At 43.6% G+C, this 24,020-nt stretch overlaps 1 protein-coding gene across 5 annotated transcripts in view; it reads right to left on the reverse strand.

Moving 5' to 3' along the window:
* Positions 1-24,020, reverse strand: part of FRAS1 (Fraser extracellular matrix complex subunit 1) — a 328,015-nt gene that overhangs the window by 18,768 nt on the left and 285,227 nt on the right. For 4 of the 5 annotated variants that reach the window (XM_030565123.1, XM_030565122.1, XM_030565124.1 and 1 more), the window contains 14 exons: positions 20,144-20,303; positions 18,998-19,160; positions 16,560-16,806; positions 14,227-14,571; positions 13,708-13,868; positions 12,310-12,457; positions 11,067-11,272; positions 10,384-10,540; positions 9,629-9,829; positions 7,707-7,894; positions 6,246-6,521; positions 5,021-5,253; positions 4,393-4,553; positions 3,426-3,640 (listed from right to left, as the gene is read on the reverse strand). In XM_030565123.1, coding sequence (XP_030420983.1) covers positions 3,426-3,640; positions 4,393-4,553; positions 5,021-5,253; positions 6,246-6,521; positions 7,707-7,894; positions 9,629-9,829; positions 10,384-10,540; positions 11,067-11,272; positions 12,310-12,457; positions 13,708-13,868; positions 14,227-14,571; positions 16,560-16,806; positions 18,998-19,160; positions 20,144-20,303 — 2,861 coding nt within the window. The other variant, XM_030565125.1, reaches the window with a different exon arrangement.

Raw genomic sequence — 24,020 nt, forward strand, 5'->3', positions numbered from 1 at the left:
TGCCAAGCTACCTCTTTCCACAAGGAGAATCATGGATGTACATGTACATGTAGGATGTACAAAGGGAAGGATGCAGTATTTCTAAGGCATTGTGAGGTCTTGCTTCCCCCACCCCACCCCAAGGGTCATACATTAGGAATAATCAACTGCAGAAATACAAAATGGAAAATGACTGCCTAGGCAGGAGTATTGCAGAAAAGGATCTGGAGGATATAGTGGATCGCAAACTAAATATGAGTCAACAATGTAATACTGCTGCAAAAATAGCAAACATCATTCTGGGATGCATTAGCAGGATCTTGTAAGCGAGACACAAGAAGTAATTCTTCTACTCTACTTAGCACTCGTAAGGCCTCAACTGGCGTATTATGTCCAGTTCTGGGCACCACATTTCAGGAAAGATGTGGACAAGTTGGAGAAAGTCCAGAGAAGAGCAACAAAAATGATTAAAGGGCTAAAAAATATAACCTTATAAGGAAAGACTGAAAAAATTGTGTTTAGTCTGGAAAAGAGGACTGATCGGCAACATGAAAACAGTCTTCAGATACATAAAAGGTTGTTATAAAGAGGATGTGTAAGGGTGGTTAAGCACTGGAACAAATTATCTAGGGGTGCTATGGCATCTCTGTCATTAGAGGCTTTTAAGAACAGGTTGGACAAACACCTGTCAGGGATGATCTAAGATCAGCGGTTCTCAAACGTTAGCAATATGAGGACCCTCATTTTGATTTAAAATTTTTCAGGGACCCCCAAGCCTCTCCCTCCACCCATGGGAGCTGCGGCATCAGTGCTCGGGGTGGGGGCAGTGCACGGAGGCCTCCTGCCCCCCCTCCCGGGCCTCAGGGACCTGCTGGCTGCTTCTGGGAGCAGCACGGAGCCAGGGCAGGTAGGAAGTCTGCCTTCGCCTCGCTGTAACATCAGACTTTTAGCGTGCAGGAGGCACTGGGAGGGAGGGGGAGGAGTTGAGGGAGGGAGGAAGAAAGTTGATCAGTGGGGACCGGGGACCCCTAGGGGTCCGCGGACACTAGTTTGAGAAAAGCTTGTCTAGATAACACTTTATCTTGCTTCAGTGCAGGGGACTGGACTAGATGACCTTCTGAAGTCCCTTCCAGTCCTGCATTTATATGATTATTGCTGATTAATGAACAAGTATGGTTGGGAGGAGGGAAGCTTGTCTAGTCCTCCCTCTTGGAGCACAGATAATTATAGTGTGCCTACAAACCATACAAGACACCCTGGTAACTGGATTTTTGTATATGAAATGGGCAAGGTATAAAGCTATCATATTATACCTATCTTTACACATGCCCATTTCCTACATTGTATCTTTACACAAAGCCATTTTTTCTCTCCTCGCAATACATCTTCTTGCACACTCTGCCATTCTGGTGTAGGGTTAAATAGGTATTTTTCTTTGTTTACCAATTCATAGTACAGAGGCAAATGTACACAGGTGCAGCTGATGAAAGCTCTTTTTCAAGAGCTTAAAGCATTGATTGCAGCAGATGTTTTGAAAAAGCAGATACTGTCATTGGTCTAGGATTTTAGTTTAAGATTTTCAGGCAGTAAGAAAATACTTACAGATTAAAAAAGTTTGACTCGAGTTTAACAGACAACTAGTTTTCTTGATTTGCATGATAAAAAATAGTAGCATTTCTAATTATTAAAGCCAGGATTTTGATAAATTCTCAATGTTGGCCTCTCTCTGCTCTCCCTGAAATCAATGGTAATTGCTCCATGACTTAATGGGAACAGAGTTAGGTTAGCTCTTATTGCTGTTAAAATCTCACTGGAATTGTCTAAAGCAGGCAAATCAGGTGATGTGCAGAGGGTCAGCTGAAAGCTTACGAACCATTCAAGACCTCCCGATAACTGGATTTTAATATATGAAATGGGCACGTATAAAGATAACAACTCAGTGGATCATCACCGACGTTGCTGGTTTTCAAAAACTACTGGAATAAAAGTAACTGTCACTAAAATGATGACTGAGTTTGCCAATGTGAATAAAGACAGTCTTTTCCTGATTAGCATTTGAGAAATGAAAAATACCTCCCTCCCCCGATTCTGCTGAAAGAACATTGTGTAAATACAAAGCTGTTCCTCACCCACCGAAAACACGAGTGTTAGTCAAAGCTGAGTCTGCGAACATGCCTTTATCTTTATATGCATGTACCCTAGCTCTGTGTGCGTTATAAATTTATGGGTATGTGTATCTGTTATAATACCTGAGCTCCACCCCATACGCTAACTGCGCACATGAGCGAACCACACACATTAGCTAACTGTGCACAAGGTTCTGTGATTTCAGCTCTAAAAACGCAAGTCTCCATTCAGCGCATTAAAAGAGCAGCTCTGCTTGCTCAGTCAGCAGAAGGAACAGTTAAACGCACGATCCAGTCTGGGTTATTAGAACATATTGTAAAAGCAGCAAAGAATCCTGTGGCACCTTATAGACTAACAGACGTTTTGGAGCATGAGCTTTCGTGGGTGAATACCCACTTCTTCAGATGCATGTGGTGGAAATTTCCAGGGGCAGGTATATATAGCTCATGCTCCAAAACGTCTGTTAGTCTATAAGGTGCCACAGGATTCTTTGCTGCTTTTACAGATCCAGACTAACACGGCTACCCCTCTGATACTAGAACATATTGGTTATACATACTGCAAACAGTAGAGGGCAGTGATGCTCATACACATAAACCATTATTTTATAATAGATTATTGCTGAGCCTCATTGTGCTAATCTGCACATTTGAGAAACCTCCAACAATTCCTGTAAGCTCACTCCACTATTCACAGAGGGCAACATTCTCAGCAGGTGTAAATCAGCATATATCCACTGAATGCAATGCTGATTTACACCAGCTGAGAATCTAGTCCAAAACAATTAATAGCAGAGACAGTCATGAATTTTCATATTACCAATACATTATTGCACTTACAGCATTTACAGTATATTCCCTAGCATACCATGGAATAATATAATTAAAACGACACCATGCTTATCAAAATAAAAAAGCCAAGTACATTTCATGATGTACTTACTATTCATTCATCCGATGAAGTGGGTATTCACCCACGAAAGCTCATGCTCCAATACGTCTGTTAGTCTATAAGGTGCCACAGGACTCTTTGCTGCTATTCTATAGGATGACCAGATGTCCTGATTTTATAGGGACAGTCTCGATATTTGGAGCTTCTTCTTATATAGGCTCCTATTACCCCCCACCCCCATCCCGATTTTTCACACTTGCTATCTGGTCACCCTACTATTCTACCTTAAATAACAGCCAGGGGAAAATCAAATGTGTACTGATTCTGTGGGATGGAAGGCACGCCCAATGAATATTTACTGCTACAGGACTTCTGCCTGAGTAAAGAGGTCTGGATTGGGCCCAAGTCTTATGGAAATGAACCCTCACCTGGAAGTCAGCAGTTACAGATCCCCCACAGACATCGATTAATTCTGTCATGTCATAGTAAGCATCAAAGGTCCAAATGCAGCTCTTCAGATTGAGGTGTTTGTAGAGTTGGATTGTCTTTGGTTCTCTCACGGTGGGATCAAACTGGTATGGACGGTCGTATCCAGGACCCAGAACAATGCTGTCATAGGTCACTTCATCCAGGAATCCTGTTTCTGGAATTAGGAAACAAAAGGAGATGTATCTCTGCGAATGAAGGAACTCTGGCCCAGGTACTGACATAAGGTATCGGATATATATACTGAGATGATGATTTTTATTACAGTACTGCTTAGAGGCACTTTTCGCTACTTCAAACTGGAGTTAAGGCTGAGTCCGTGTAAATAACAAAAAGGTAAAAATGTAACAGGGATGTTGCATTTATTCCAGAAACAAAATATTACAAAGCCAGGAAACTCAGGGCTAAGGTTAAACTTATAAAATATCCAAATATATTAAGGTATGAAAACGCACAGTTAGGGCATCCAAACCACCTTAACTCTGCCCTGTAGTGACACCAGGCAATAAACATACAACTATGACATGTGCATTAGAGTGTTTGCAGTCCCAAAGTAGCTTAAACTAATTTTTAAAGACAAATTTTGGATGTTTTCCTTGGCTCATGGTGGCCCTTCCACATGATTTGTTTGCTGATGCTGTTTTCTGTGCCACACAGCAGAATGAGGCACAGGGGCTCACTATGTACCTTGATAAAGACCTGCCAAAGAACATATATGGGAAAGGGGAAATGACCTGCTAACTCCATTCCTTCCCATTTATCTCCCTCAAATATCGGAACTCTGCTGAATATTGATATCACTTTAACATTATATAGTGCCAACAGCATGCTAGGTCCTTGCCTTAAAGAGCTTACACTCTGTATGTTTCCTTTTTAATTTACAAAGCAATCGCTTGCTTTAAAGATTACCTGAGATGCCCTGCAGATCCCTGATGGTGACGAGGTTTGAGCAGACATGCTGGTGTCTGTAGATAGACTCGGATAAGAGGAAGTGCAGGTTGTGCAGAGGCATAGTGGAGATGAGAGGCAGCATTCCATCCTGGTGGGGGATTTGCACTGAAATATGGATTCTGGGACAGAATAAATAAACAGAAACAGCTGTTTATGCAAAAACTGTTCACAGAAGGGGTGCGTATTATAGCAGTTTACACAGCACATAGCTAAGGCCTTGTCAACAGCTCACAGAACAAGTTTGAGTTCATTAGTGTTATATTTATTTAGGGCTGAATTTCTTCGCTGATGTTGAGTAGCACAGTATTCCTCGAAATAGACCCCTGACTGCAGTGTTTCTAACTCAAGGAGTAAGGCATGACTTCAGAGGAAATCGTATGAATGCTCACTGCAGCCCTTCAGTATTAAATATGAGGAGCGTTTGTGGGGGAGATCCAGTTCACGATGTACAAAAGAGACCTCATTTCTTACACACATCCATCTTTTTCTGTTCTGTTTGTTGTGTATGTAAAAAAATGAATTAAACTGTTAAAGCCCTGGAAGACCACAATCAGGGTCAGGTTATTGCGCCTTTCCAGGCTTATACCTGTTGGGATGTTCCTTGTGTTTGACATCCAGATACTTCAGAGTGGCAATGAATGACTGAGCTTGGAATCCTCGGGCCGTTCCAGCTACCACAGGAGTATGACAAATGGCACTGTCAGTCCCTATGGTAACTATGTTGCTTCTCAGCGGGGTCCCCACATGCCCGGCCTTGTCTACGGCTTTTGCCACACAGCGCACATGGAACCGCCGGCTGAAGTAAATGCTGTCCAGCACCTGGAAGGAATGAGGAAAGAGGTTTGCATGTGTGTAGAAGACAAAGCCAGGCCTGCCCCAATAAGCAAGGGCTGAGTTGCAGAAGTGCTGAGCACGTACAGCTGCAACGAAGTCAGTGGGAGCTGTGTTTGAACAGACGATGTGTTCTCTGGTTATTATCTATTTATTTATATTACTGTCCTGCCTGAGGCTCCCAACCATAGACCGGGACCCCACTACCCTAGGTGTTCTACAACCACAGAACAAAGAGATGGTCCCTGTCCCCGAGGGCTTACAACGTACTGCTGAGTACTCTCAAAGTCAGGTCCTAGGGCTCTCAGTTGGGCATGCAAAATTAGTGGAAACGTCTGACCTTGGTCTCTCTCTACCTCAGTACCCCTTCTGTAAAACGGGGACAATGCCATCCCCCTCGCTTCACAGATAATAGATGCATTCATGTTTGTGAAGTACTCTCATGCTCTTGTGAGAAGCACCATGGAAATGCCTGGAAGGAAATTAATAATTGTCTTGAGAGAAGGGTTTGAATACTGTGCCGCAAATAATGCTTAGGGCCACCTGTTAAACAACCAGAATAAAACAAAATATTGAATAGGTTTTCATTCAGTGAGCACCATCCATCCTGTGCACCGAATGAGGCAGGCGTCCTATCGATCAGGGCATTAAAGACTGCATCATCATGCATATGCACCAGGGGGCTGAATTAAGGTTGCACAGGCAACCTTATTTCTGGCACATCTTAACTTCTGTGTGCTGGACTTTGCAAACTTAATAATGTTCTCTTAATGAAGCTGGGGGCTTTGTGGGTGGCTGGGTGGGTGTAAAATATACGCACATTACTTTACTTAGTTAATTGTTCTTCAAGAACTGATATTCCACTGACCTAGAATCTCAAAATGGCAAATGCTTCAAGGATGCGCTTTGAGCCCCACAACACTCACCATGTACTGTTATGCGCAACCCACACCTTCTTGCGCTACTGTACTGTCACGTACCATGTGGTTGACACTAGTGTACGGCGTATTGTCCGTAATTGTTTCAAAGGGTGATCTGGCCCCATTCCCATCAGTGGGGGTTGCCACCTCCCAGCTGAACTGAATTGAAGACTGGTTGATCCCGGCCTCATCGCAGCGCTCCTTCATGACTAAGTACTTGGGGAAGTGAGGATCACAAGGTGTTACACAGATCAGTGGGTAGCCTGGAGAAGGTGATTTCTTTACACCCTCTTTGGTTACTTCCTCCACATGGTCATAGTCTGCCAAGGTGACCACCTGCAGCAATGCAACACAACAGATTTCACCTGGGACTGAGGGAAAGAGACAGGAAGCAAGGGGCTGGGCTGCTTGTTCCCTCAATTTCGAAACCTTGTTATTGGTGCACTGTGTTTATTTTACTTCATAAATCCCACTGAGGATGACAGGGAAGGAGAGAGGTGTGTGGACTCAGCAGGAATGCTCAGCGCTACCAGCATGTTGGAGCATCCTATGCTATTAAAATACTAAATCCTACATTATGGAACACATTCATCCAATTCCTGAATTGCAACCGTGTCCCTCAGAAGAGAAACAACCCAAGTCCTACATCTGCCCAGCTGTTTGCATTCCAGCTCAGGGATCAGTTAGGCTCTCGGCAGGAAAAGGTGAGTGGGATGCTACCAACATAATTATATTTGATATTACTTTGGATGCTGAAGCATACAAGGAACATGTCAACGCATATACCGTCCTTTGCCCAAACTAAGCGCAATGCCAATGTAACAATTTCCCTGTTTGAGGGAAATAAACCTAGGAATTCTGAATGTAAAAGCATAAGCCTCTACAACTTAGGCAAAAGGACAAGCTCCGTTAGCTTGGAGGTGGTAGCAGACTCAGACATCTATATGCGATTTGACCACTAGAAAGGTTCCTACCTTATGATAATAGCTTAGTTAAGTGGGACTTTCCCATGCTACTTCCTTATTATCTGCCATTTTTGCCGTGGCAATCTACAGCCCCTCTCACCTTAATATAAGCACCTGAGTCTCTTCAGTCATGCCACAGTTCAAATGGCAGGAAAGCACAGGCCCATGCCTCTGTGAAGTGGGTGAAGAACCATTATGCAGCCTGTTCACCTATTCACTGCCTTGCCTGCCTCCCACACCACCTGGAATACCAGGATCAATCTACCCTGAGCCTCTGCTGATCCGAAGAGGAATGCTGTGACTACAGAGGCTATGTCTACACTAGAGTTTTAACCTTAAGTTAACTGGTCACATGAATAGGGGGTCAGCCTAGCCACAAATGTCTGTAGCCCGGATCAAGCATTTGGGAGCCTCCACGCTAGCTTTTTAAAAGGCCTTGGCTTAACAGGCCTGCACATTCTAGTGCAGGCAAGCCCAGTGTGCTTTGTTGCATGCTCTGCTTTTCTACAGATTCTCCCATGCCACTAACTTACATCATTCACGTTTTGCTACTTACAATGGGAGGTGCTGGTAAAATAAGGCTCCCTGCTGCTTCCTGATCCAGAATAGTGACTACTGCAGTGGTGATATCCCCAAGAATAGCTTCCACTGGATCATCTGGACCCAGCACCACAGAAAAGGACTCATGCCACTCCCGGTCTTCGTTAGACATGATCTCCACCTTAAATATGATGTGGTCCACCCCTACATGAACGAACACGAGAGAGACAGAGAACCTGATATATCATCTGACATTACCCTAACAGCTCCCATAAAACACTGCATAGCTGCCTCAGGTCAGGATCATTGAAACATTATGATAAAATACACATGACAGGTTTTATCTGAACTCTAATGATTTAGCACTGTTCCAGCCAGGAGTCCATTTCATAAATAAAACTCTAGCTAAAACGACTGGTCCGACTGATCACCTGGCAGACTTACAAGCAGATGCTATATGAGGATTAATAGTGCTTGTCTTATATTAGCTGACTGTAATAAAAATCTATGATCCAAAATATATCCCATCCCTGTTACTAGTGTCTCTGTTTTAACTCTTCGGCTCTAATATGCAAAGCTACTGCTGTTGGGGCATGGTTTGAGTTATCTTGTAGGATCTTGAGGGGTTTCTGCAGAACTCCTACATACACAGGCTCTTTGATCAGTCTGTATTGTTAGCTATCAACTGGCAATATTCTCTCTCTTACAATCACTCTCACTCTCAGACTTCATCACCATAGCAGGAAGAAGGGTTACATTTTCAGATAGCAGGATTGTGGCCATAGCAGAAGGCAGGGTTGTAGCCAGGGGATTCCTACTGACTTTAATGGCAACTGCCTGGCTAAAACTTTACGCAGAACATTTACAGTTTACAGATGCTCTCCAACTCACGCAAGCGTTCCATTCCGGAATGCCTTGCGTTACTCGAACTTTGCGTAAGTCGGAAATGTATATCCAATCATTATGCCAAATAAACAAACAAACAAATAAATAAATCTATTTCTAGCTTACAGAACTTTTTCCATCACTGAGGATTTGTGTAAATCGCGTTTGCAAAACCCGAGGGGCGTCTGTATTACAAAAAACCCTCATCATCCAGCAAGGGTACTGTGAAATATTGGATGAAATATGGGATTTGCTGACTCCATGGTACCAAACGTGAAAGGTGCTGTGGTTGGGGATGGCCTTCCAATCTGTTCAAAGGCAGGTCATCGCTTTGAGCACCCAGGTTAGGCCATCTTTCTGTCTCCTTACACTCATCACTCCCTGCTCACTCACATTTTGGCTGGCTGCATGAACATTGCTGTCAGCAAAACACTGTCCATTGTATGCAGAAGGGCGTGAGGGGGGATGTGGTTGGGCACCCGCAGAAAAGTGATGCTATGCTCCAGTGTCAATTCCCCACCTCCACTGTTTTTCAATTTTTATTTTTCTCTGCAGTGGGAAGTGGAGAGAACCCTGACATCTCCAGGTGTGTGCTCTGTCAAAACGTCATTTTACTGCTTTTTGTGGTCTCTCCAACGTACTAAAAGATTACTCTGAGGCTTATGACTGACTTGGGAAAAGTAAATATAACCCACCCTGTGAAAGATTATTGAAAGGATTACACAGGTGGTTCGTATTATAAATGCTGCCTCAAATATGACTGCAGTGTGTGTGTCTAGAACAAACCCCAAAGAGTAAATACATTAGAAGGGTTGGTGTGGCTCATGTTTTTGCTTATATGTGAAATCATACACCCACGAAAAACAAGACACATACAATGACTTCAATGGGAGCAGAGTTGGGCCAATGCCAAATGTTTTGAAAATCTCACACACAGAGTATTGTTGTATAAATTACTTGCACATTTTCCTTTAATTTTAATTTGTTCTGGCCTGTGTTAAATGTCACTGAGTAATCCCTCCACCCCGTAATTCAATTCCAAGTATCCTTTACCAGGGCTAAACTTGAGGACTCGACTCTTTGGATCGTAATCGACTCCGGACTGGGCTGAGCCATCACGGGTGCTGCAGCGGACCTTCGAGGTCCTGTTCTGGTCCCCTCTTCTGAGCACCTTGATGTTTAGAATAGCAATGCCCTCAGGGCCTGGAGGCTCCCGTACTTGGTATGCAGTCTCTTCAAACTCAATAGTGGGTGCTAGAGAAATGGTATGAAGAACAGAAACACATATTTGCAGCAACTATAGTAGCCTCAAAATAATTTGCATCACAGTACGGTTTCCAGCAGCCCAGGCTGAACTTACATAGCTCCTTTTAAAACCCATCAGCACTACTCCACACATCAGAGTGAAGTCTGAGAGGCACTCCTGACACACAGTCTAGACATGGCTCTCTGACACACTGCTGCAGCCAGGAGCCATACAATAAGCTTGGCACTCATTCCTTCAGGTTGCCCTTCCAGCAGCCAGGTAGGCTGGCTTACCTGACCTTTCCAAATACGCTAATTCCATGTTTTGTCTAGCATTAGTGGTCTTTTATTTGTGTGCCACAGCATACTGCTAACATGAGATTCAGAATCAACTTTAAATGTGAGTTAATACAGTGTAATGGAGCACTGATCAACAAATCAATCGTTCAATTCGAGGCAGTTTACATATAATGACTAACATTCAGACCCAGTGTAAATTCCACTAACTGCCCGGGAATTGTACCTGCTCCGTCTAGTTCCTAATGTAGCCCATTCTCTCTTACCATCTTCATCATTAGAGACAGTAATGGTGGCCATGTCATTCTTTCCGATTCTAGCTCCACTCCAGTGGTTTCCAAGGGGACTGCCGAGATAGATCCGGAATTGCTCCTCTGGTTCAAATGCAGAGTCATCATTGATATAGACAGTGCAGTTCTTCACCTACAGCCAAGTGCATCATCAGTTAAAGACTAGCAACTAACTCAAATAATTCCTCTGAATTTAATGGAAGATTAGTGTTTCCTCACTACCTAGCATTTAACACCACAGTGTATTAAATGATGAAAGAAGCCTTAGAAACTCTACGTGGACATCAAAGTGCAGCTATATGATGAAAAGTGGCTGTGGAAAAATGGCACTTCTTATTCACTACAGCTGGTCCTCGTGTGTACTCCAAGACTATCTAATCAAAAAGCACTAGCTGTAATGCTAAGTATTATTGATACCCAACACTTGCTTTTTATGTGTTAACTAATATTTATTGTTAAATGCAGATTCTCCATGGACTCATCTTTTAATTCCAGAAGAGTAACAATAGCTAATCCAAAGCAGTTGAAGTATTACTTCTGAGAAAGGGCATCTGGTAAAGCCTCTGAACAACAGAGTGCCCAGGAGAACATCCAGCTTTTCAAAACCTACTCTGCTGATTGTTCTTGGTCCTTCCCCCATCCAGTTAGGTTTAACTCGCCTTCTCTCCTTTCAAAAAAGTGATGCGAGACTCCTCTGCATTTCTCCTCTCCTCGAAGTCCTCCATGACTTCTGCTGTCTGGCTGCGGGTGTAGCACCTGACAGAGGACTCATAGCTCAGGTCTCCGGTGCGGATGATGGGAATGTGCAGGACACCCTCCTTCTCCTTCATGGCGTACAAGTCCTTGCCAAACTGCATGTTGGGTACTGCAGGGGGCACAACAACATCCACACCTGTACTGTGATAAAAGTTAAATAGCAGGCATGCCATGTATTGAAGTACCACCATGTGGGGCTGACAGTCATGCAGTGAGATGTCTGATTAGATAGTCAACTGTGCTCACAAAGAGTATTCTTGACTTTAACCAAGCAGCTGATCATGGCTCTCATTAGGAACTGGAGAGTCTCATCCTATCAACCCTGAGTCACCAACAGAAAAAGTTACTGAACATTTTGCTTTCCCTAATATTTTGTTGCCTGAGGTAATCACCTGTTCTGCACGTACTGGAGAACTAGCCATGCTCTAAGGCATATGTATCTGAGCGGTATGCATACTGTATGCTGGGGATACATATGAAGAATGGGTAATACTTAGATAGGTTATTGTTCTTAGGGCATTATTGCAATCATGACATCTTCTGTGACTAGGGATAGAAGAAGCTGGAAGCCAAGAGGGCAAGTCTCAGCAGACCGTTGAGGAGCAGAGACAATTACAGGTTATTACAGAGCAGTTTTTCTGGGGTTATGTGACTGATGCATTTCTTTAGCAAGCAGATACCTCCCAGGGAGAAAATCACAGAGGTCAGGATCATGTTTAAAATACAGGAGGGAGGAAAAATACTGAGAGTTGAAATGAATACATGTATGCGTCAATCCATCTGCTAAAAAAAGGGCCAAATTCTCATGCCCATACCCACGCTGAATAGTGCCTGACTTCTCATGAAGCACAACTGGTTTCAATGGGACCATACGAGGAAGACATTACTCACTGTGAGCAAGGGTGACAAAGTCTGGCCCCAAATGGGAGGAGAAAATAGGAATTTTATTTTGCACTTCCACAGACCTTAATTTCTTGAGGACAAAGAAACTAGGGAGAGAAACTATGAAGGACAGGTGACATGGAATGTGTTGTGTGATGTCATCAAACGCATCCTGGGTGTTTTCCAATTTCTCTTAGTACACAAGGGAAATATGTAAAGGAAGGAGCTAGAATGGATTCGATATAGATTCACTGTGTAGCTTACCATCTTGGAAGGTGTCATTAATGGCCACTATAGCTTGGAAAGGTTTGGTCAGTTCAGCCCCATGAGGTGAGCTTAGGTATACAACAAACGTTTCCAGCCCTTCAATCACTGGGTACTGGGCATCATCCAGGATTGTCAAGGTGCAGTACTAGAGGAAAAGTAAAAGAACCAGGTGATAAAACCTGTTATCCTCCTTCAACTACTGGGGCTTCAATACAAACCTAGCAGGTAACTCAGGGTATGTCCAGACTACCCAGTGGATCGGTGGGTAGCGATCCATTTATCACGCTCCTGTTGACTCCGGAACTCCACCGGAGCAAGCGGTGGTGGCGGAGTCGACAGGGGAGCTGCAACCGTCGATCCTGCGCCGTGAGGACGGAAGGTAAGTCGAATAAGATACGTCGACTTCAGCTACACTATTTCCGTAGCTGAAGTTGCGTATCTTACATCGACTTTCTCCCCACCCCCAGTGTAGACCAGCCCTCAGCAATACGAGCGGACAGTAACTGTGCCTTAACCCTCTCCTTTCCTCATCCCAGCTCCACCTTACTCTTGTAGTTGTCACCCTCATGTCTCGAATTTTAAGGTGCACAGGAGATTTTCAAAGGCACAAGTGAATGTTAGGCACCTAATTCCCACTGAAAGGCAATGGGAGTATGGTGCTTAAATGCCATTTGTGCCTTTTAAGATATCCCCTTGTAAGCTTTTTGGGGGCAGGGCCATTGTCTTTCTATATGTCCTGTGAAGTGCCTGGCACATTTTTGGTCACTATAAAACAGACAGAGAGGTTCACCTTCTCTAAGCATTACAATTGTGACCGCTCACAAATGGAGGAAGATTAGTAATGGGCTGAACAACTGGGGATTCCATAGACTCAGTGGCATAACTGGACAAAATCAACAACTTGACTTGGCCAATAGGCCCTGAGTATCACTGGGCTTTATAAAATTAATGTTACGTGTTTGTATTGGGGCCCCACTGTGGTAGGTGCTATGCACACATAATAAAAAGATGGCTCCTGTCCTAAAGAGCTTACAATCAGAGAGTAGATGGATATAACAGACAGATGGGGCAGGTAGCTCTGAAACATCAGTAAAAGCCTGCAGTCTGGAAATGGGGATTTTACATGGGAAATCAGGCTGTTCCTGACTGATGCTTGGAAGGTTTCTGGGAACGCCTTCTGCCATTTATACGTTTCTTTATTTGATTAAAATGACTCTTGATGCAGCTGTACTGGTGAGGGATCAATTGTATCTATAAAAAAATACTTGTTTCTCTTCTATTCTTAATGTTCCCAAACTAAACAACTGCAGTAAATTTAACTTTCAAAAGCAGTGAGTACAGTGATTATATAAGAGAAATCCGCTGCATCTAGTCACTGGGTGTGTAGTCCAATACCTCCTCAGTTCTGCCTGGCCTGAACTCTACTTTCTTGGCGCTGGGGATATAGTCAATTCCTGGACTGGCCGAGGGTGGATCTGAAGTCCGAGTGGCACACCACACCGAGGTGGGGGTTGAGAGGTCAGTACCATGCCGGATCACTGGAATGTCAATGGTGCCTGGAGGCAAAGTTACACATATTAAAGCCATGATTAGAACTTAGCAGGACACGAGAAAAACACACATCTGAAATGTCAATAGGTGCCATCACGCTGGTTTGCCCTTTTCCTTCACAGTGACTCTGTCCGTGGCTCTACAGAAAGGATAATGCCTGGCAGACAGTAATAACCAAAGCTCAGCTCTAACTTGTGGGCAGGATGAGGAAGTGCCCTAGCTGCTGCCCATTTCCTCCACAGCACACATCTGGTTGGAGGGTTTAGTTCTTTACTAACCCCCACTGGTAAAGTAGTGTTTCCACGGCAAGTATCTCACAGTGACAACAAGCCCAGACCCAACGGAATTCCTGCTTTCCCTTACCTGCATCCTCATTGACAGTAAAAGTTGCATTTCCCAGGAACACAGTGGAGGCGTCGTTGGGGCCACTGATCATCACCTTGGCTGAAGCCACGCTCCCTATGCGCGCGTTACTAGAGGCATCCGCCAGGGCAATTTCAAACTCCTCCTCCTCCTCGTACTCGCTGTCATCGATCAGTTTGATGTCACAGGTTGACATGGTGACACCGGGCCCCAGAATAACACGGTTCTCATTCGACATCCCCCTAGACTTGAAGTCGGACCCAGACTCCAGTGCATAAAGGCTGCTGCCTTTAGCAGATTTGGAGATGGTGTAGCAAAGAGCAGATACAATGCTGCTGGCATCCCCTACAATGTAACATCCACGGGGACAGAAGTGTTATTGTCAGAAAATTATATGAGGCTTCATTTGCTGTGGAAGAACACAGGCCCGGATTAGACCTGAATGAACTCTGGGTTTAAATTGAGTTTGGATCTCAACGTAAGTGATAGGCCTGAAGCATGTGACCAAAAAAAAATAGTAAGAAGGAGGGATTGTTTGTGTTAAACTTGTAGTTTCCCTGAACATGCCAGTGTTATCTCATTTAAGGTGTGGGTTGAGGTAACAGAAATAAAGAAAACATGGGGAATTGGGCACCAGATGCAGGAAATAATTGGTGTGTTTAGTTTATTATAAAGAAAGGCATAGTTTAGTAGTTAGACAGAAATACAGCAACATGTGATAAGGAGGAAACCTTGAAAAGAAAGGGGCTCAACCAGGAATCTTGTCTTGACGAAGCCAGGGCAGGTTTCTGCTCTAAAACTCCCTCATCTAGCTTTAGTTAAGGTCCAATAAACAGCCATGACATCACTTGTTTGTCATAGTATATAAAAAACAAGGTATCTAGGGGTTCTTTGTCAGTGCCTTTCCTTACCCCTCTGGAAAATAGCATGATGGGAAGGTACCTCCCAGGCCTAGTCCTGTTGAGAGTATTTGGGCCAGTAATTATAACTGTATTGCTGTTGGGTATAGAATATAGATATATATGCTTATGTTTGTACATTGTGTATAATCACCACCAAGAAGCCTTTGAACTGCTACAGGAATGCTTGTGTGGAAACTTAGTTTCCTAAACTTATTGGGAAAATAATTTCCGACAAACTGGATAAATTCAGACATTCAAACATTGTAATCCAAATTACAATCCGTTGTAATTTCTACAATAAGGGGAAAACATTTATGCAAGGATGTTCTCAAAGGGACACTCCTTCTGCTCTTAACCATATACAGAACTTGGCCTAGCATGAATTCAAAAGAACATTTTGATATTTTTAACCAGCTGAATCTCTGGACACTCAACGCCAGCCCCTGTACTGTTGCCTTTTGATGCTACTCGACTGAAATCAGAGATCAAAGAGGGCATGTCTCCTACTAATGCAGCAACACTGCAGGTGTATTCCATGGGAAGTATAGCATCCGAAACATAGGGAAGAAGCCAGCAGATATCCTGGTTTGCTTCTGTTCCCTCTGTCTTCAGTAGGACCTGGACTGGGCCCTAAGGCAGCAGGCCTAAACTCAATTATTGACTCTATAAAGGAAAACCAGGCCATCCTCATTGCCCTCTTTCCTTTATTTTCAGATATCCTTTTCCCTGTGGATAATGCTACATTTATATAAAGAAAGGAAGTAACCCTGTTTTTCCCTCTCTTTTTGAGCTTTGATATCTGCCCACCACAAGGGAAGATCAACTCGCTTAAAAGCTTGGAAAGCCTGCTAACTTCAAAGAGCAATGGAGCCAGATGAGATAAAACTGAGGCCAGACAAGCACAAAAGGCCCATTCCTGCCGCCCTTCCTCATGTAAACAGTCCTAGTTGTACTTCTTCTCCTGTGAAAAGAGGATTGGGACCAACATCTCCATCAATAAAAACGCCAACCGAACACTTCTATGTTTTAAAATTCTGTAATCAAAAGCAATGTCAGAGATGGGACTAAAGACTCTGAATGTAGCAGCAAGTTATCTCCTGTGACACAGAGGGCACTGATTTTGCACTAGAGAGAGAAATCCTGTTATTGCTCACAACTGATGTGTTTGCTCTAGTGTTGACCAATGGTGAAAGCAGGAATTTGGGGATCAGGGCTTCCAAGTTGCTTTCTTGGCTCTGTCACTGATTTATTGTAGGACCTTATCATTTAATCGCTGCATGTTTCAGTTTACCCATCTATAAAATGGGCCTAGCACCACACAATGGAATTTCAAATCTTGGTTAGTTAGTGTTGGTAAAGCAGCTTTAGCTCCTGTGCGGAGTGGTGCTATATAACTGCAGTATCGTTAGTATTATATCTAATACCACAAACCTTTCCTTTCAATGGGTGCAGACAGAAAGCCAGCACTCTCATTGACATGGTAAGTCTTCCTGTCAAACTGCAGAGTGGGTTCATCCTCTGTGTCGTTGATGATGACTTTGGCCTGGGTGATCTCCCCCAGCAGGGCATAGGCTGGCATGCTGAGCTCCACGGTGAAGCTCTCCGTGTTCTCAAAGACGTCATCATCATTGATAGCAATGGTGCAGGCCTTGGTGTCCTCCCACTCATCAAACTGCACCTGTAAGGAAGTGAACAACAAGGGGTTTACGTGTGGGCTTGCAGCTGCAAATGCAGAAACCCTCCGTGCTCCCCTCTGGAAAGCACGGATGCCCTGAATCTTTGCTAATAATCACAGAACTTTAATTGTCCTGGCATGTTTCAGAGCTATGCTTTACTTTTGTTCTCCTGGGACCCGATCCAAAGCCCTCTAGTCAAAGGAAAGACTCCCCGTGACATCAGTGGGGTTTGGATCAGAGCTCTTGGGAGCTCCTGAGCTCAGTTCTTCACTGAATTCCTCCTTGTTCAGTCACCTATAGTGAATGCAAATGTACAAAGTGAATGCAAATCTCTACCACTCTCTCTTCCTAATGTTTTGCACAGAAGTAAACAACTACACAAGGCAAAAGGCACTGGAGAATCGGGTCCCTTGATTCTGACCTCACACTAGTTTTATGCTTGAGTAATTCCATTTACTTTAATGGAGTTACTCCTGATTTACAGCAGCATGAATGAGATCAGAATGTAGGCAAGCCTATATTAGACATGATCTTGCAGAATATTCCCTTACAGGGACTCTGTCAACATAGAACTCATACTTTAAAAGAATGTCCTCTCACCTAGAGGCTCAAAAACATCTTAGATTCTTAAAACTGAAGTCATCTAAAAGTCTTCTTCATGTTTTTGCCACTTATTTTACTAAGGTTTTTTTTGTTGTTGTTGTTTTCCATGAAGCTAAGATGATGAAAACTGACTGATCACTTCCAGTTTTTGGCTCTTGTGCTAACGGAAAGGTGAAGTTATTTAGAATGACAACACTGCAGAGAATTACTTGAATTTAAAAAAACTGGTTTCACAGAATTCTTTTTGAAGTCATAAATGTATTTCTATTAAATTAGTAAGTAATAGCTAAAGCCAACTTAGGCCTGAAAATCAGGAGCAAGTCCACTGATGACAAACTGATGTCAGAGGGGACTCAAAACTGACATTTTCAAAACAAATTTAAATTAAGGAATTTGACATTCAACATTAGAGTCAAAGATCTGAAGATGAGAAGGGACTATTAGTACATCTAATCTGACCTCCTGCACACCAGTCCTGGTCTCACCAGTGCGATATACAGAGGCAAAACCAGCTTCCCTAACTCCACTCACTATTCCCCAGTTAATCTAGACACGGATTGCTTTAGCCCTTTTTGCCACAGCATTGCACTTGGAGCTCATGTCTGAGTTGTTTATTCACTATGACCCTGTGGTGGGTAGACATACTCCACACTGGACAAAAAGCAGTTAAGGAGCTGCTCCGGGCTCAGCCAGCCCAACTCCGCCACACCTGCAAAGGCACGTACAGGTTGGAGCGGAACAGCTCATTTGGGGCCATGCAGGGACAAGAACAGACCTTTGACCCTCAGCTCCTGAGGATCAATAAGAGAAGGCAGGAGCTTCCCTGACAACAACTGCCTGAAGGTCCCTGCCTAAGGGAAGGGAGGGCCTGATCCTGATGCACCCTGAGATAGAGGTGTTCCTCCCTCTCTCCCATTAACTTCGTTTGTGTGTGTTAATGCCCCTTGTTTTTGTTTATGGACTACCCCAGAAGTGACCTGGATGGAGGGCCATCTCACAAGAAAAGGCAAGGCAGCCACTGGCTGCAGACCCCAATGAAGAAGGAGTTGTCACACCATGCCTGACCATGAGGAGGCGCCAGCAATGAGACGACCCCTTCACAGACCCCAAAGTCCTTTTCAGTCGCTGCTTTCCAGGGTACAGTCCCCCTTTCTATATGTGTGACCTACGTCTAGGAAGAAAGGTCCTTACATTTGGCTGCATTAAATACATTACATAATAGGGACCTTACATTTGGCTGCATTAAAATGCATTTTGTTGTAATGCAGCCTGACCTCATCAGTATTTAGCACTCCGCCAACGTGGGCAGTATCCTTCAGATGTTACACAGTGTAATCCATGGGCTTATTCTATGGTGAGATGTTGAACTCTGCCACTTCCTCCTTCTTCTCCCGCACATGTCTCAGATATGTGAAGAAGGGCTATAACAGCTAAGGTAAAAGGATGAAACAGCAGAGTCCAGACATCCTCAGGGGAACACAGATCAGGTGCAAGCAAATAAATAACACGCCGTCTGATTCACTATGTTGGGTTTCCATAGGACTATTTCTGGGGGTATATAGTTCTTCCAGATAGAATTTCTCAACCCACCTGGCCTGCATATTCTACATAGTCCTGCTGTGCTGGCTTTGAACTGACGCTGGAGGTGGCAGTTCCTTGCTCCGTGCGGCACAGGACAATGGCATATTGATTGAGGTTACCGATCCTCTTCACCATTACGCTGACAGAGCCAGCCTTCTCACTGACATTGTAGCTGGGAATGTACACAACGCAAACACGGGAGATACGTTAGGCATGTCACTTAGTGCACAACTGGAAGCTGATCAGGTACTAAGGGGATGAGCGTGGTATAAGAACCGGAATTGAACAGACTATGAGCCTTTATGTTTTTAGTGATACTAAGCAAGCCCTAATCCAGTCTAATTCATGCCTTCAAGGAGGTGAGATCTGGAGACACAGTAAGGGACTGACAAACATAAGAAGGCAAACTTTAATCTTAGATATGTGGGTGCTACTCCCACTCATCACAAAGGTAACACATCAGATCTGCAGCCATCCCAAACTCAGGCAGATAAACGCTATACTCCGCACTGTCATGCATAGACAGCGTGTACTAGTGATTACATTACTGGACTGGGACTTGGGAGATCCCTTCCTGGTTCTTCCACTGGCCTGTTGGTTACCTTGGGCAAGTCACTGCAGCTCCGTGCCTCAGTTTCCCCACCTGTAAACTGGGACTAATGACACTGCCCTCCTTTGTAAAGCACTTTGAGATCTACTGATGAAAAGCGTGGTGTAAGAGCTGGGTATTATTATGCTCTCTCCATACACACTCATAGTAATTTCTCAGCTGAAACTCCTGGGTTCTATTTGGCTTCATTGTAGGACTGAGTCATCATTTGAGATTGACCTTTACTCATGTGTAGCAGAATGGAGCCATGGAGCCTGAGACTGTTGGGTGCTACTGAGATATACTAAGAAATGATGATGATCTATCCCTATGGGATTATTCTCATATACCTGGCCCAGGGCACTTCCCAGCACTGCTGTATAAAAACCGAGGGCCAAAATCCGAAGTGAGTCTAAGAATCTATCTTTTACCTCCTTGTAGCCACCTCAGCTTCTTAGTTACACCAACTACTTATTGATGTGTAACTTAACTTCCACCCCACCCATCTCACCTCTGAATAAGGCCCTGTATGTCAGATGAGTGCTGTAACCCATAGGATAGCTTACCTGGGGTATTTAAAACTGATGAGGGACCACTGGATATGGAAGACATTGTCACTGACAATGTTGGGCTTGCTGTCTTTCACTAGAAACTGAAAGCTATCCATGGTTTCCTGAATCTTCTCTTCCAGCAACACGTACCGAATCAGTCCCAGGTTCACATCCTCTGTCGAGAAGAGACTCTCAGTGAGCCAATCCAGGCATTCAGTGACAGTTTTACAGATGAACAACGTAGAAGCTGTAGGCATACGTCTCTGTGGGCCTGATTCTGATCACAAGTTTGACACTGGTGTAACTCTAATGGCTTTAACAGTTATTTGTCAGTCCAAGAGCCATCAGAAATCAAGCTGCATCTCTCTCGAAAAAACAATCTAATATTTTCTTCCATGACTTAGAAAAAAAGGATTTTTGTAATCTAAATTTCACTGGGACTATTTTAATACAAATCTGCTTAAGAAGAATTTAATTAAATCCTCTGGTCTGTATTTTGGTGTGTCCCTTTAAGGCCACTGTATAGCTGCAGTAGTGTCTGAGCTTTGCCATAGCATTAAATTGACTCCTTGACCTCTGTGTTAGCCTGGATTTACTTTACGCAAGATGGGACAGACTTGGCTGGGGAGTTCTGATGAGAAGAGACAGACAGAAACCTTGACTGTGTTTGCCCAGTTTCATAGTATCTTTCCCCAATCTGAACCTTAGAGTCCAAAAAATTGGAGTACCAGCATGAATTTCTCTAAGCTTAATTACCAGCTTAGATCTGATACACTGCCACCACCCAAAAATATATAGTGTTTTGGGGCACTCTGGTCCCCCAAAAAACATTCCCTGGGGACCCCAAGACCCAAATTCCTTGAGTCTTACAACACAGGGGAATAAACCATTTCCCTCCCCTTCTCCTTTCTTCCTCCCAGATCTTTCCCGCCCTGGGTACACTAGGAGATCACCATGATTCAAACTCCTTGAATCGCACCCCGCTCCCCCAGCGTCCCCTCCCTGGGTTATCCTGGAGAGATAATCAGATTCAAGCTCCGTGAATCTAAAACAAAGGGATTCCACCCTTCTCCCCTCCCTCTTAAGTACAGACTTAATTCCCTTGAGCATCAACAAGGGGAAAAAATCAGACAGGTCTTAAAAGCAAAACTTTTAATAAAAAGAAAGAAAGAAAGTAAAAGTTATCTCTGTAATTTAGATGGTAAAAGTTACAGGGTCATACAGCTTATAGATACTAGAAAGAAGCCTCCCCCCAGCAAAAATACAATTTAAAATACTTCCAGCAAACTACACATTTGCAAATACAGAAAACAATCAAAAGACTATAACCGCCTTTCTTACTAAATACTCACTATTCTGAATATATAAGAGACTTTAGCAGGGAGATTGGCAAGAAACCTGGTTGCACGTCTAATCCCTTCCAGGACCCAGAGAGAACAAAGCCAAACCCAAAAAACACAAACAAAGGCTTCCCTCCACCGAGATTTGAAAGTATCTTGTTTCCTGATTGGTCCTCTGGTCAGGTGTTTGGTTCCCTGTTTGTTAACCCTTTACAGGTAAAAGAGACATTAACCCTTAACTATCTGTTTATGACACCTAGTGCCTGGCAAAATGGGGTCTTGCTCTTGACTGGCACCTCTGTGTTAAATTACTGTAAAAGAAACATGAAGGGCTAGTTGGAGGTGTGACAGGTTGCCCCCCTTTAAGGTGCCACCTGACGTATTGGGATCCACTGACCCTGCCTGTTCTACCAGCCTGGGCCCCCTTTACCCTGCCTTGCTGAGCCAGGCTCTTAAGCCTTCTGTGGTACACACACAGGCAGGGCCACACCCCAAAAGAGAATGACACAGACACTGAGATCAGTTCTGGGAAGACTCAGCTTAAGAGACTTGCCCCAGCACTCAGCTGTCCACCTCCCTTGGAGTGCAGACCCAAAGGTATATTGTCTTACGCTGTATAGGAAGATCTGCACAGTGCAAGTTCATAAAAATTCGCCCTTTCCCTCAATGTGAAGAGAGAGATGCACAAATTCTTGGCCCCCCCCATTAGAAATTGCACAAACTGGGTTTAATAATAAACAAACTTATTAACTATAAAAGGCAGATTTTAAGTGATTATACGGGATAGCAAGCAGAACAAAGCAGATTACTGAGCAAATAAAACAAAAAACACGCCTACTAAGCTTAAAATCTCAAAGAAACTGTAATTTCTCACCTTAAATGTTATTTTAGGCAACTTGCAGAATTTCTGTAGCTTAGAGTTCCAGTTATTTTTTCTTACAGACTGGACCCCCATCTCAGTCCGGACTCACCCCTGCCTTTCCCCTCAGGTTAGTTCCTTTGTCTCTTCAAGTACTTTCAACTGTCCTTGTTCTTGGGTAGGCAATGGAGGAGAGTCCAGATTAACCCCCTCCCCAACCTTACAAAAAGTTTTACCTAAGGCGGGAAACCTTTGTTTGATCCCCATCGCCCTACAGAGGAAAAGTACCCGCAGTGTCCAAGGTAGTATTTTGTATCAGGAGATCTTATCACCTGACCTTGCAGGTGTATTTGCAATGTCCACAGGAAGGAATGCCAGGCAAATAGGAGATTCACATCTTCAAAGACTCATTGTCTTTTTCTAATGGCCCGTTAGATCTGATTGCTTACCGTCTGGTGGACGTTTCCCCAGATACATATACACAGTTGTAATCCTAACTTCAGATACAGAAATGATACATGCAAACAAATTGGATAATCACATTCAGTAAATCATAACCTTTCTAATGGTATCTTACATGAGCCATCTTGCATAAAGTATATCTTAGTTATGCCATATTCATATCATAACCATATTTCTATGAAGAATATTGGGTGTAATGTCACAGGGGGGTTTACGCTCATCCTGTCTAAGGGGCAGTGTAAGAGGCAGTCTCCAAAGGAAGCACCCAGAGAGGACACTTTGAGATTCAAATTACTTCCCTGCTTCCACCTTGCAAGTTACCACAGCCCTGAAAAGGCTAGCTTCCCCCCGGCCAAATAAGACAAAGACAAAATAAAATTTTCAAAAGCACCCAAGTCAATTAGGAGCCTACATACCATTTTCAAACCTTATTTTCCAGGAGGTTTAGGATCCCAAGTGCCTAAGCTCATTTTGTAAATGAGAAATTTTACCGAGTAGTACTATCAAGCCCTAATTAGCAATTATAACAATTATATGTGTCCACACGACTGTCTTGCAGAAGGTAATCAGAAGAGTTAGGAGCACATTATCCAGCCAGGGTAACATTTTTCATAAGACAAGACAAGACAAGAAAGACCAGAAACTAGACCTTCAGCAGGCAATTTTAGCTCTTCAGCAAATATCGCAAACTGCATCTCAAACATTTTCTCTCTCTTAATCTACAAAAAACTGCTGGGGGAAATTATTTGCATAGTGCAGCTCTTTAAAACAGAAAGCCTCCGCCGTTAGTGCTGAAAAAACCTGGAAATCTTTTTTTAAAAATCCAGTCATAAAACAAAATACTTCAAAATGGATAAAATACTATTTCAAATATGTGAGCACAACCCAAATGCTGACATTCAAACACACCCAGAGTTTGGTCATGTTCAGATCCAGGCGCAAAATCTATGGATGGCCCTAACCCAACCGTCAGCTCCGAACAGCCCTGAACGCTGAGATAATTGGAATCTGGATTCAGGATCATCTCCATGGGAAATGTTTAATTTCTTTAACTGAGAGAAAAATCAGGGGTTTTTTTTTAATTACCCCCCTCCCCACAACCTTCTGACCTGGGAGAGAAGGACTTTATTCTACTCTCTTGGCATTGGCGTAAATCAGTAACTCCACTGAAGTCAGGAACGTTACACAGAATCAGTCTGTCTGTGTTTCTTTCATACATGAGCTATCTTGC

The sequence above is a fragment of the Gopherus evgoodei genome, chromosome 5, assembly GCF_007399415.2.
Source record: "Gopherus evgoodei ecotype Sinaloan lineage chromosome 5, rGopEvg1_v1.p, whole genome shotgun sequence".
NCBI classification, from domain to species: Eukaryota; Metazoa; Chordata; order Testudines; family Testudinidae; genus Gopherus; species Gopherus evgoodei.